Source organism: Cylas formicarius, unplaced genomic scaffold (assembly GCF_029955315.1).
Source record: "Cylas formicarius isolate icCylForm1 unplaced genomic scaffold, icCylForm1.1 PGA_scaffold_1__22_contigs__length_36826433, whole genome shotgun sequence".
Classification (NCBI taxonomy): Eukaryota; Metazoa; Arthropoda; class Insecta; order Coleoptera; family Brentidae; genus Cylas; species Cylas formicarius.
In genome coordinates this window covers 35,452,415-35,465,762 of record NW_026844264.1, presented here as the reverse complement: position 1 = coordinate 35,465,762, position 13,348 = coordinate 35,452,415, and the positions used below count along the sequence as shown (strand labels likewise).

At 43.0% G+C, this 13,348-nt stretch overlaps 2 protein-coding genes across 4 annotated transcripts; one reads left to right on the top strand and one right to left on the bottom strand.

Moving 5' to 3' along the window:
- Positions 1-27: 27 nt before the first annotated feature.
- On the bottom strand, positions 28-8,291 carry LOC132697393 (zinc finger CCCH domain-containing protein 13-like). 3 transcript variants are annotated; one of them, XM_060662870.1, is made up of 6 exons: positions 6,621-8,291; positions 6,211-6,487; positions 4,075-4,296; positions 3,779-3,987; positions 2,557-2,852; positions 28-857 (listed from the first exon to the last, which is right to left on the bottom strand). In XM_060662870.1, the coding sequence occupies exons 1-6, from the start codon at positions 8,104-8,106 to the stop codon at positions 69-71; spliced, it is 3,279 nt and encodes a 1,092-aa protein (XP_060518853.1). In that variant the 5' UTR covers positions 8,107-8,291; the 3' UTR covers positions 28-68. The 3 variants fall into 3 exon arrangements, with proteins under 3 accessions (XP_060518853.1, XP_060518852.1, XP_060518854.1); XM_060662869.1 differs by having other exon boundaries at positions 3,773-3,987; positions 6,621-8,290; XM_060662871.1 differs by having other exon boundaries at positions 3,773-3,987; positions 6,211-6,451; positions 6,621-8,289.
- Positions 8,292-8,902: 611 nt separating this feature from the next.
- Positions 8,903-12,222, top strand: LOC132697395 (SET domain-containing protein SmydA-8-like). Its single transcript, XM_060662876.1, has 5 exons — positions 8,903-9,536; positions 9,867-10,247; positions 11,350-11,511; positions 11,564-11,727; positions 12,085-12,222. The coding sequence occupies exons 1-5, from the start codon at positions 8,903-8,905 to the stop codon at positions 12,172-12,174; spliced, it is 1,431 nt and encodes a 476-aa protein (XP_060518859.1). The 3' UTR covers positions 12,175-12,222.
- The last annotated feature ends 1,126 nt before the right edge of the window (positions 12,223-13,348 follow it).

Genomic DNA, 13,348 nt, shown 5'->3' with positions numbered 1-13,348 from the left:
GACTTTTCACGAAATAAAACACCCGCGCAAGTGAATACGTTTATTTAACCGATACGCCCTACCTAACCCTACAAACACCTCTCGAAGAGCTGCGTGGCCAGTTTCAGCAGTTCCGGATCGTGCCGTTTCGGCGCTTCCGCGAAACTATCGTTCAAGGGCAGATTGCAAAGGTGTCGCCGTATCATCAAGTCGCGCCTGGCCGACAGCGCCCTTCTAAACTGGCCTACGCTCGAAAACAAGATCTTCCGAATCTGGCGTTCTTCCCGATCGGCCACCTGGATCGCCGCCACCGGACTCGATATCACCACATCTTCGGGCTCGACCTCCACCTCAGTGTTCTTCGTTTCCTCCTCGGGCTCATCCTTAATCTCCCGCTTGATCCCGTTCACTTCCACGGGTTCCGACTTCACCTTCACCGTCTCTTCCACTTCGTCCTCCGTCTGCTGTTCCTTGTGCTCCGCCTCCGCGTGGCTTCGCATTATATCCTTCACCGTGTCTTCGCCGACGTAGCTCACGGAAATCCCCAGATCGACGAGGACGTTGTGCGGTTCCCAACGCAACTTTGCAGAGCTCGCGGGTTTCGTCCTAGGTCGCGATTCCGCCACCAGGCTTGCCCAGTCGACGCCCAATGCGTCGCCTATCCCTTTCGACCTCGACTCCTCCTCCAACTCGTCCTCGGAGATCTCCTCGAAGTCGAGGTCGATGTTCTCGTCCTCGATCGACTCGTCTTTGGGCACTGACTTGACGGCCGGAGACCTGGTAGGCGATTGCGCAGCGTTCTGGTCCTGGGCGTGGTCACCTTCGGCGGCGTGCGTTACGGCGGCGCCCGGACGCTCGCCCGCGTCTTCCAGCACCTCCTGGAGAGGGAAGAAAACGTAGCGCGATCGTACGACGCCTTGCGGCCAATATACGAAACCATATAATCACCAGCATTCAACAACCAACATGGCCGCTGTCAGATCGTCAGTAAGTTCGGATGCGATATTTTGAGTGCAGTGTTTTCTCAAAATATCACAATTTTTGACCATAGTAGGGCCGCTACAGTAACGAAAGTACGAAACTATCGGTTTTAGTTAAAATTGACTAGGAAAGTTGCACTACTTTATCTACTTTACGATCAAAAAATATATTGACTTTATTAATTTTTTTTTTTTTTTTGCCGGACGTTTTGGTCGATTTTTAAAAGCAAAAATTTTGTAAACCAAATTTGGTCTTCTAGTAGACAGTATTAAAAAATTGATTTGAAGGTGGTAGACAATTATTCTTATATACTAGATTACAGCGTTCAACTCTGATGACGAGAAGGAGCTGCTCAAATTTGAAAAACAAAGGCCTGAACCGAAAAAGTGATGAAACCAATAATAATAAATCTATCCAATACTGAACAAGAAATATTGTGCAAACTTCTCCATTGCCCTTGGAAAGTCGCCAATATTAGATATTACAAGCCCCACTGAGACATTACAACTGGAAAGGCCGGAAATAGAAAAAAAAAGGAGTGCCAACCAGACCAAAGAAGAATAAGCGACCATCAAAGACTTGCAAAAGGAAAGTACAAGAATCGAGGAGATACTTGCTAAAGACAAATACAGTCTACTTTCTACTGATTGACGCAAGGATCAATCGAGCACTGCATAAACATAGACAGACAGATGCATCATGCTAAATCATCACATTTTTATGGACTTCCAAAAATCCACAAACTCGTGGAATTCGGCAACTACCGGCTTAAACAGATTTCTCCTGTAAAGGACTAGAAGCATTCCTTCAGACAATTTTGTTAGTTTCGTCGTGCCGTTGCGGGAATTATTAGACACTGCCGAGGCCAGACTGAGGAATGATGCAACACTTCCAAACAGAACTCGCTACTGTTGGACTTAGCGCAGAACATTATCAAATTGTAAACGGAAACATCGAATCAAGAGAAGTGTATCTACCAAATACCCTGTGAACGTGGAAAGGGATATATTCGAGAAACAACAAGACCTTTAACCGGTAGATTTGAAGGGAAACACACGATGAGGGGTGAAATTCAAAGGAATCACCTAAAATATCATAGTAATCCTTTTGATGGTTGAAACAGAGCCACAATGAAGGCACACGCTTGTTCTTCATTTATACCTAAGTTAAGGAAAAGAAAAATTCTCGATGAATACTTAAATACGCTATCAATCAACCTGCAATAGTCGGTCGGTCGGAAAGAGAAGCCCGAGCGCGCAGATATAAATAATCGACGGGTAGAAATAAAAACGTTATATAGATTATCAACGGAAGTAGTAGCGAATAGTAATGGAAATAGTTGGGTGACGTGTTTAACAATAAATAAACGATAAAACAATACTATCGTTTAAACCACATTGCTATCCCCACTGTAGTAACTATGTAGAAACCGAATCGGTATAAATATTACCATTATAGAAGTGACGTCCTCTGCCACCTCTTTGAGTTTGTACCATGATCGATAAAACAGGCATGTATAAATAAAAATAAAGTAATAATAGGAGGAAGACACTCAAAATATTTTCAATTTTAAATTTTGACCACCGAATAACGTACCTCGACCCTATTGAGTATTTCGTCGGCGTCGTCGCTGATTTCGCTGAGGTCGTCCTCTAGGACCGGGGGCGGGGCGGCGGCGGCGGCGGCGTCCGGCTTCAGACACGCCTTCTTGGCGTCTCCCGCGCCCTCTGCCGGTTCCTCGGCGGCACGTTTTGGGGTGGCCGGAGGCGGTTCGGCCGCATCCGCCGTGGTCGGCGCCGCCTGCTTCGGGTCGGCATCGCGAGGGGGCGGGACTTCCGAACGGGCCGAAGCTGCGGGGCTCGGCTCTTTCCGTCTGGCTTCTGCGCCCGCGTCTACCGAAAATACTCGTACAATCGATCCGCAATTATTACTTTACTTAGGAGATATTATTGTCTAATTTAAGTGGTAACGATCGGGTTTAGGACAATAAATTAAACATTAGATTTCTGACCAACCAAAAATACCAGAATGGGGTTGAATACAGAAAATTAGAAAGTTAAAATAAAAATAAAAGTCAGCGACGAAGAATCAATCGAGGCAACAAAAGAAGACAAAATAGAAAAATGTAGTATCTATTGGAAGTTTCTTTGGGGTATCTTTTCTACGTAGGAATTTAGGGGAATTGGGTTTGGACTTTCGGTCAGTAGAAAGCTGATTCAAACAAACATTGTGATCATTTTTATGTTTATGTTTAAGCTTGTGAGTAGCTAAACCAAGTAACTCTTCTTTCAGATTTTTCCAAATTAGGAGATCGATCTTCTAGATGGGAAAACAGACTGAAGTTTTTTTGCTTTCTTGTCTGAGTTGACGAAAACACGATTTTTCCAGATTAAGAGTTAAATATTTTACACGAGAAAAAAGATTGCTCAAAGTTTTTTGCTATATAGTATAATCCTTCCTTCTGTTGTTTTGTCTCAGTTCACGAGAGATCTATTAAGCCCATTCACCAAGGGTAGATTAAAGTATTATATATGTTTCCAGATTATGAGTTGAATCTTTTAGATGAGAAAAGACATTGCCTATAGTTTTTTTTTTGTTATGTAGGACAATTCTTTTGTTGTCTTCTCTGACTTCACGAACTAGAGATCCAATTAATTAAAATTAAAAAATTAAATTAAAATTAAATCCAGTTACCAAATGCTGGCTGCTGACGTATTTGTTTGTGTTGTTGTGTTTTTGATGTTAATGACTTATTTTTATTTTTTCAATTTTCCGTTGTTAACGTTAATTTTTGTCACTGCCGTGCACTTACCCTTACCGTTGGCGTGTTCGAGCGAGTGCGAGGCCGCGCTCCTCGGCCTCGACTTGTCCCTCCAGTCGCCCGACCACCTCCTCCGGTCCTCCGACGCCGGCCAACTGTCCAAGCTTCGGTTAAAGTGACGCCACTCGTCCTCGTTCACCACGTGCTTGTGTTCGATAGCGTCCCAACCGTCCTGAGGCTCCCAATCGGGGGGACGTCTGCCCGTCCTGTCCCAATCGTGTTCGTTGTAATCCGATTCTAACCAATCGCGTCCCTTTACGGGACCGGATAGTCTCGATACGACGCCCACGTACCTTCCACGGTGGTCCAGCTCGCGGTCCAAGTCGATCCTTTCGTTGCGCAGGTCCCACAGTTCCCGTCTAGACCTGCGGTCTAAGTCGACGTAGTCCCGGGCGTCCAGGGCCGGCAACCTCTCGTCTCGGGAGCTTTCGTTGTAGTGGTCCTCCAGGTCCAGGTAACGTCGGTCCTCGTGACGAGCCCTGCCGTACGGGCCGTTGTACTCTTTGTCGTCCAATCTAAACGCGAGAAATGGCGTGACGCGAAGTTTTAACACCACTAGAAGGGACACTCTAAGCTCCTAACTCGACGCGTCTGGCTTTTTCTACATTGATAAAAAATATAAATAAAACCTTCCTTGTTATTATAACTGCAACTTTCCTTACAATGTATACTCAAGAGAACAAACGTCTGTCAAAATTGTATAAAAATTCAGTTGCAACTGCAAAACTAGTGTTATAAATCACTTATCACTTAAATTATGACAAAATTTAATTAAACAAATTGCACAACTAGCGGGACCTTCCGGCTTATGTTCACCCAAATAGCGATAAAATATATAGATACTCTGCCATATTGATAACATAGAACTATTTGAACCTAACATAAAAATTTTTTGAGAATGGACATTCGGTAGTTATACGGGTACACCATAGAATAAGAGGAAATTCTCAATTACCGACCAAAGTGACCTTCTAGTTTGTCTTGAGTCCCAATAGTTACTAGACATATAGAGAACGCTTCATGTTGGAAAATGTTGAAAAGAGACATTCGGTAGCTATAATATGTGTACCGCATAGAAGAGGAGATGCTAAATGACAGTCAAGCTCCGCCCTCGACGTGTGTCTGTCTTTGTCGATCTCTCGTCGTAATATGATTTAAATTTTTTTCTTTATATATGCATAGATGCAAAATTTGAGTGCAACGGTATATCTAACCCGGCTTATATGACTCAATCTGCACAGCAAAGAAAGAAAACATTTTGCTTTTAACGAATAACTCGAAAAAATCACATAAGGAGTTTGTGAGCGACATAAATGGAACCACTTTTCTTTCAAGGTGACCTCCAAGTCAAATACAGCACCTACAAGCTTAAAGCAAGCTTGGCTGCAAACGCAGTAAATAGTAAAAGTGCCCGACTCATTGATAAACTGTAATATATTTCAGATCAATCAATGACGGCTTTAGTCTTGCTGAAAACAATGAGATACTGTTTGAATTGTAGAATATTGGTGCCAATGCAAAGAACGGAGTAGCGAAAGGGTTTTTAAGACATTAAACACAAGAATAACCTGTATATAGAACTCCAGAAAGTTGTCTGAGCAAGCCAGTCTTTTATTTTGACTTGTATGAGGTGAATGATTATTTATAGCATTTAGTGATGTGAACATAACTTTCTACAGAACAATTGTTTAAAGACAATTTTACTGTATGATATAAAAACTTATGTAGAAGAAATCTTAATACTTTGGCAAGATATGTCTAAAAGTTTGTTGAATTCCGTGAAACTTTCTTTGTTATTATAACGGTAACTTTCGTTAAAGAGTACATTTTTTTAAGTAGGTAAATGAGTTATTCACCTAAGCTAAAACATTTGCAGCCTTTTACACAACCTATTGAAAGTAGTTTTAGGTGCCCAATCTATACTCTGTTAAAATTGTCCAATAGTGGAGGTGGACGATTACAAACACAGTAAATAGAAAACATTGCAAATCCAGTGTTACCTTAAAACTAACCAAAAAAATGATAAATTGAGGGTAATGTCTTTCAAACAAATGAATGAAGACTCACTGGTCTTCAGACAAAGACATCGTCCACATATCTATACCGCCATAAAAAACTTTTACTTAAAGGACGTTCTAGTATGATATTTTCCAAATTATCCATAAAAATCTCGGCTAACAAAGGACTAAGTGGGTTTATATATAGAGAACATGTCATTTCAAGCCAACATAGCTCCATCAAAGAAGATGCTAAATGAAAGCCAGAGAGTCACATCTCATTATTGGTCATTTCAATCGCGTGACGCCTATTGGTGCTTTAAATCGCGTGACCCATACAACATCTCGTTACGATTTCATTGGGTTTTTTCCGCAGAAAATATGAAAGGACCAAGAATGAACTGGGAGGTGATGGTTTGTTGTTTTTATAACCTCCTATCATCGCGCAGACGCGCGCCCAGGTAATCCCTATCTCTGTCATGATCGGCGTCCCGCTCCCTCTCGTAACTTCTGTCGTAGTTGCGATCGTGAAGGTCCCTATCCGCCGCCCGATCCCGTCCTCCGGGACTTTTCCTGGAGGAATTGCGGTTGTCGATCGAGCGGTCCCTGTTGCGCCTTTCGCCGCCGCGGTCCCGTTCGCCGGAGTGGCCCCTGCGACTTGGCGGGACGCGATCTTCGGGTAGAGGCAAAAGTCTTTCAATTCTATCGCCTGCCGATTACAAACAGAGCGTGTGCCCGACAACTTTGGACCACGACGTCATTATACAGTAAACAAAGATCAAACGTCGAAGCTACGCGCTTAAATTTCGTAACAAAGGAGCCCCTCTTTCATAATATCTTACCTTTGGGTTTATCCAAACCCCTATCTTCCCTCCGACCCCTGTCTCTGTTCCTCCTCTCTTCTTCTTTCTTTGCCAATTCCCGTTGCCTCTCCCTCTCTTTCTGCCTCTCCTGGGATCTCGCCAGAGCTTCCTCCCTTTCCTTCTCCCTAGCAGCTTCCCTCTCCTCCCTGGCCAACCGGCGCTCCCTGTCTCGATCCCTTTCCCTGTCCCTGGAATCGCGCCTATCTTGCCGGCCCTTGTCTTGCGATCTATCTTTGCCCCTAAACCTATCCCTGTCGTCCCTTTTATCACCACGCCTATCGTCTTTAGCCGGACTCTTGTATTCCCTCCTCGAAACACTTCCTCCCCCTTTGGATCTATTTGGAGAACTTTTTTTATCCCTCGAATGCGTAGATTCCGGCGAATCGCGCCTCTTAAAATCTTTCCTAACCTCTCTCTTCGGCGACCGCGTATCTTTCTTTTTGTCCCTCTCCCTCTCGCGTTCGCGCTCCCTCTCCCTCTGTTTCGCCCTCTCCCGTTCGCGCTCCCTCTCTTTCTCCCTCTCCCGTTCCTTCTCCTTCTCTCTCTCTTTCTCGCGTTCCCGCTCTTTCTCTCTCTCCCGTTCGCGTTCCTTCTCCTTTTCGCGTTCTCGCTCCTTCTCGCGAGCCGCTTTCGGAGACGGCGTCCTGTATTTCTCTTTGCGATCGCTGGTTCGACTCTGGGGCCTCGGAGACTTCATCTCGGGACTCGGCTTCCGCGTCGCCGCTTTGGCTTTTATAGGGGGCGTCTCGGACTTCTTCCGTACGCGCACCGGTGAAGGGGACTTGGCTTTAGGGGGCAGTTTCGTTTTTTTAGATTTCTCCCTGGTCAGTGACTTGGAAGCGTGCGGTTTCTTCCCTTTGTGTTTCCTGCGGTCTTCGGACGACGACGAGCTCGCCCGTTTCACCTTCAACTTTTTCACTTTCTTGTGCTTCACCTCGTCGGAGCTCGAACTGCTCGTGCTTGTCTCTTCGCTGCTGCTCGACGATTCGCTAGAAGAGGTGCACGACTCGCTCGAAGGGCTGCTATCTTTCTTTGCCTTTTTCTCCTTTTTTCTCGCCCTGTGCTCCATTTTCATTTGCAATTCCAATTCTCTCTGTATCTCTTGCCGTTTCTTTTCCAAATCATCCGCATCGGCATCTTCCAATTCCTCCGGATCCCACTGATCCCATTCTTCTGCTTCGCCCGCGACGATAGGTCTCGGTTTATGGGCCTCCTTTACATGTCGGCGTTTCACTTCGGTTTGGTTTTTCGCGGCTCTCTGCTTGGAAGGGCTGATCAGCGTGTGAGTCGCGGAATACTTGCAACCTTTGCCGTAAGGACACGAGCCTGTCTGAGCCCAAGGGTGACAGTATTCCTTCGGGGTGCCAGCCTTTATCCCGAGACGTTCGAAAACACTCGGCCGCGTTTTCGCCGTTTTATTTTTGGCTGCGTTCACGGTTATTTTCCGCTTGACTAGTTTAGACATCTTCACCGATAATTCTCGAAACGTACCTTACTGTTAATAGCACGACGGAACTAGTGCGTACCATATTTACGTGTTATTAATAATTAGTTTGATCGCGTTGCTTGGCTACAAACCCCAAACAGCCCATGAAATTTACAACTGGTAAATATTAACCTTGACGAGAATCCATGGAACGAATTTTAGTTGTCACCGGAATTATTACATTCTTTATTTCATGTAGCCAACGTTGCTAGGATTAGTCGGTGACTTTTCAAGATTCCTCGGGTATTTAATTCTAAGTTTAAAACCATTGACTAAGGGCATTCGGCCAAAACGGAAGAGAATCTAAATGCCACGGATATCTTTTTGCAATGTTGAGTGGACGGCTAAGGACAATCGCCCATTACCGACATCTGTTGAGAATTCACCAGAGAACATAAATGTCGCTGGCATTGAATACAGGTTCGTGTTTGCGTGGATATTTGTCGAATACCGTTAACAAAAGAATCCAATAATATTTGCAAGATTGACCTTTTATGGGTTACACATTGTCTAGCTATTTCTTAAATTGCCCAAGGGATTGTCAGTTTAATTAGATTAAAACTATGTCAAATCAACCGGTTGTATGTTGTTTTTTAAAGTATCCAAAGAGCGCCGGTTTCGAATTCTCACCTACGCGAGCGGTGCCAAAATTCCTGACGCACTAATTAGTCGCACTCGAAATGTGTCACGGAAACAATTAGCGTTTTTTTTTCTACTACTCACGCACGAAAATAAATCGGACACGGGCCATACATCATCGGGCGATTACCGAGAGATGACACTCGCGAGACGATCCGAGAGCCGTTTGAACTCCGCCGTACGTTCTTACTTGAAGACACGCGGCGTCTGTTACGAAAACCAGCCTTGGGAAATACGCAGGTCGGACGTCGGAGGATACGGCGTCTTCGTCACGCGAGACGTCGACGTAGGTGAAGAAATATTTCGCGATTCGCCGGTCATATTGGGCCCGAGATGTTTGCCCAATTGTCCCCTGATATGCATCGGCTGCTGGGGCAAAAAAGAGCTGAGAGGGTGCAAGAATAACTGCGGCTTGCCCGTGTGCTCGGAAGAGTGTCAAAATGAGCATCGCGAACTCTGCGAAATAATCTTGAGATATTGTAAAGACGTGAACGAAGGGTCGATATCGCGGGAGTTATTTGAGAATTGCACCCCGATCAAGGCGCTGCTTCTTGACGACGAGGACAAGGAGGCCGTGACCTCGTGTCTAGAGGCTCACGGCGGGGGCGACCACGGTAGGGAAGTGGACGCGTTGAAGAAGTTGTCGTTCGAGTTTGACGACGATCAGGAGAAATTTATGAGATTCGTGTGTTGCGTGTTGGACGCGAATGCGTTCGAAGTCGCTACGCGTGACGATGAAGACGACGATCGGCAGACCAATAGTCTCAGAGGTAAAAAAATTGATAAGTATTCGTTTTTGTATACCTCGGACCGTTCGAGTTATGAGCGTTGGCCCTTCGGCAACTATAAAGAAGAAGAAGAATTCAAATACGAAAGTATTAATTTTGTAACGATCTAGTCCCCTCTGACAGTAATATTAGGTTCAATATAAGTTATTGTGTGTTGCCTGGGTTAAAGTTCTATTATTTTCTATAGTTTTTCTTTAACTAAAAAGTGTAAAATTTAGTGGCAGTATTTCATAACAATAATTTTCTAACTGTCATCTAAACTTTACGATATTACCTTTACATTTTGTGACTCGATTTTAAATTGTATTCCAGGTCTCTATCCCCTGGGAAGTCTGGCGAATCATTCGTGCGTGCCCAACACGATGCACGTGTTCGACAAAAATCACCGCATGATTACCAGAGCGGCCGCGTTTATTCCCAAAAACGGGGAGATCTTTCACTCGTACACGAGGATCATCTGGGCAAGCGTCACCAGGCTTTATCACCTGCGCAGGACCAAACATTTCGTGTGCAAGTGCGACAGATGCGAAGATCCTACGGAGTTCGGTACTTACATGGGGGCAGTGCTTTGCAAGCAGTGCGGGGGCAGCGTGATTCCCGTGAACCCTCACAAGGCAAACAGCAGATGGCGCTGTCAACAATGCAAGCGTTTCGTCACGGGGCGGGAGGCTGGGGAAACCCTCTCCATGTTGGGTAAGCTTTTTATATCTATAGAAGCCCTTAGTCGTTAATTTAGTCCTGTCATGCTTTTTTAGAAATTTATTTATCTATTTAGAAATCACTGGGGGCTGAGCTTGAGGAGGGGCATGAACGTTGTCTCGGATTTGCAGATAAAAATAGAAACAGCTTGTATTCTGTGTCACACTTTGGCTTTTTTATAATTAAAAAAAAATAGACATGTCAGACATCTTTCCTGACGAAGCCTTCCTTTGTTAAATCGGTGTTAGTGAATAAATATCTGCTCTACCATACTCTACTCCCTTCGCCTCCGCCTTTTTTCATACCCTACAATTAAAAGCGACGAACAAACAACAACATAATAAATTAAATGGATTTTTCGACCAGTATTTTGTTTTGGTCACTATGCTTATAATTTTTTTATCGCAAATCTTTTCCTTGATAGTATAGGGTATAGCGCTTTGTTTAACGGAATCAGATGCTACGCCAACTGGATTAGGATTATCTCTTGGTAATTTATGTAGATAAAAAAAACTGATCTTTCAATTTTTCGTATTATCAAAACCAAACCAGACTTCTTCGTTTTTTAGGGAAATACTTTTTTTATTTTTTTTTTATCGGTTTTCAGCTAAATATTTCACGAAGGCGGTTATACATTTTTTAAATGATTGTTAAAATCTTACTTTATAGCATGTAATTTTTTTTCAGTGGGTGTTCTGTATGCTTTGTCCTTTAAAGGGTCTAGGGTTCGCATTTTCGACGCACTTACTCCATTGGTCACAATCCGCTGTTTTTATTTCTTCTTGCAGGTATATTTTAACTTCTCTCATTGCCTTGCTACAAACCCTTTTACTTGACACCCATATGAATTCTATGGGGTATAATTATAAAATGTAATAATAAAATTATGGGGTATGTAGAGTTGTTATTCTGAGTATTTGTCTTTAATATCAACGAAAAGTAACCAAACTCAATAGGCAATACACCAAAATCAATATAAATTAGTTGGGGTATCACTCTTCAGTAGAGTGCTTACGGGAGTTCGACGACCATACCGCTGAAATGCGCACAACTCTGACGTCACGCCAAGCCATCCAAGACTTAATCTTCTTTGTAGGCGCCGTGTTGAGAGGTATGGACGCCAACAACTTTGACGTGATGACTAGGTTCTTGAACGGCAAGTTGAAGTCGGTCGTGCCTACCTATAGCCAAGTGTCGACGGAGTTAAAGTACAAAATCGTGTGGATTTTGGGACACAAAAGTCCGTACACGTTGCAAGGTATTTTCGGATTTCTACGGTCGACTCGAATGACTGAAATTTGCGCGTGCAGAATTGACCGTCGAGCTTCTGAATTTTAAAGTCCGCCTCTGCGACGACTTGCTGCTGTTGCTTGCGCGGCTGCGCCTCGGAAGGGTCAAGATGAGAGGGTTGCTGTTGTACGAGCTGTTTTGCTGCCTTAGAGAGTTGGATAAACGCGACGAAAAAATCGATAGGGTAAGTTTTGGTTAGTTGACTAAATACAAAACTAACTAAACTAAAATTTTCTTTTGTATGCACATTATAATTCTGCTTAGTATGTATCGCACGATTTGTATTTGTTTTGGTATTGAATTTATTTATATTTTAGTGGAAAATTATTTCTCGCGTTTGGCGGCGTTATTGAAATCATTTTTTTTTTCTCTTTGATGTGATGTGATTCTGTTTTTTCTTCTTAGAGGTTTGTTTTGTTGTCTGTTATATTTTATGTGCCGATTTTATTTGGTAAGTATCCTCACTCCGATTATCATTTTAATTCCTTTCGTTTTGTTTTAATAATTTTTGTTTCCCATTTACATCAGCAGTAATTTGCAGGACGCAAATATCAGCACGTATTTGGAGGAAGCAGCCGACATCCTCAGGTTCGACGTCACGGCGCCGCAGGAATTAAAACGGGCTTGGTGATTTTGGAAATTGTAATCGATGTGTACGAGGGACAATAAAAGTAGTCCGTTTTGTTTAAATCGAGTATATTTGTATTACTAACGTAGTAAATATTAATTAAAGAATCGTCAAACATCAGTCAATGGATTAAAGGAGGGGATTCAAATTGTAAATATATGTTTATCAAGAATATAAAATTTTCTCGTGATATCAGATAATTACATTTAATACGCTGCTCTCTCGTGATATCCGTCGAACTATTATGTACGGGGTGTCTCCAAATTCCTGACACTTCGACTTAACCTCGACTTACTTCGCTCCAACAGTTAAATGCAGTGGTCACAACAAAATTATTACACTCCGAATTCATCCAATTTTGGCCCTTTTAAAGGCACCCTGAACATTACAATTTTAGAAATTACGATAAACATTATACGAAATAAGTTACTTACTATTATCTTGTGAATCTACACGACTGTGAAGAGATTGGTTTTGGTTTCAAGCGTTATACAATACCGGTGCGTTTCAAAGATTGTCCAGCGTTAAACGTCCCAAGAAAATGGCGCGTATCGTCATCTTGGTCGCTAATTTTGCGTCGAAGGCTATCACTTTTTTGGGAAAATCGCCCCTTACCGCCCCGCCGTCATTTTTATACTCATACAACGTTAAAAATAAACTATGTATATGGTTATATCACAGCAGTTAGTATAACAAATGACTACGTCCCTGGTTAACTTAGCCTAAATACTAAATAAAAATGACCGATGCGACTGGAAGAAATCCATTGTATCATTATGACGTCATGGTATGCGTTGGGGGTTCCATTCTTAAAGTATCAAACTAACCAAAGCTAATTGATTCATAGGTGCCAAAATTTTCCATTTTAATCTAGTTGGCGGCAAAACATTTCCTTAGTAACTGCGAGAATACGACAGAGCAAGGCAAGACAAGTAGAGACTTAGCTAAATTCGATCGTGACAAGAGTAGAATCAATTGTTGAGGTTAGGTTTACATTAATTCATGTCTGAAGTTGCCCATTTGGGAGGAACCTTACTATGTCCAAAAATTGGACAAACAAAGTGGTTTTTAATGCCTACTCTAAAGGAGTAAATTTCTCATCCAAACAAAAAAAACATTGCTACTGGTAGAGACTTTTAGAGATTCTTCTTCTTTTTCCGATGAACTCACGTTCTTC

Coding starts and splice junctions, on each gene's coding strand:
- LOC132697393 (XM_060662869.1), bottom strand. CDS start 8,106: ATGTCTAAACTAGTCAAGCGGAAAATAACCGTGAACGCAGCCAAAAAT. Junction 2,853..3,772: donor CGAACACGCCAACGGTAAGG/GTAAGTGCACGG, acceptor TATTTTCGGTAG/ACGCGGGCGCAGAAGCCAGA. Junction 858..2,556: donor AAATACTCAATAGGGTCGAG/GTACGTTATTCG, acceptor TTCCCTCTCCAG/GAGGTGCTGGAAGACGCGGG.
- LOC132697395 (XM_060662876.1), top strand. CDS start 8,903: ATGACACTCGCGAGACGATCCGAGAGCCGTTTGAACTCCGCCGTACGT. Junction 10,248..11,349: donor GGAAACCCTCTCCATGTTGG/GTAAGCTTTTTA, acceptor TCTTCTTTGTAG/GCGCCGTGTTGAGAGGTATG. Junction 11,728..12,084: donor GCGACGAAAAAATCGATAGG/GTAAGTTTTGGT, acceptor AGTAATTTGCAG/GACGCAAATATCAGCACGTA.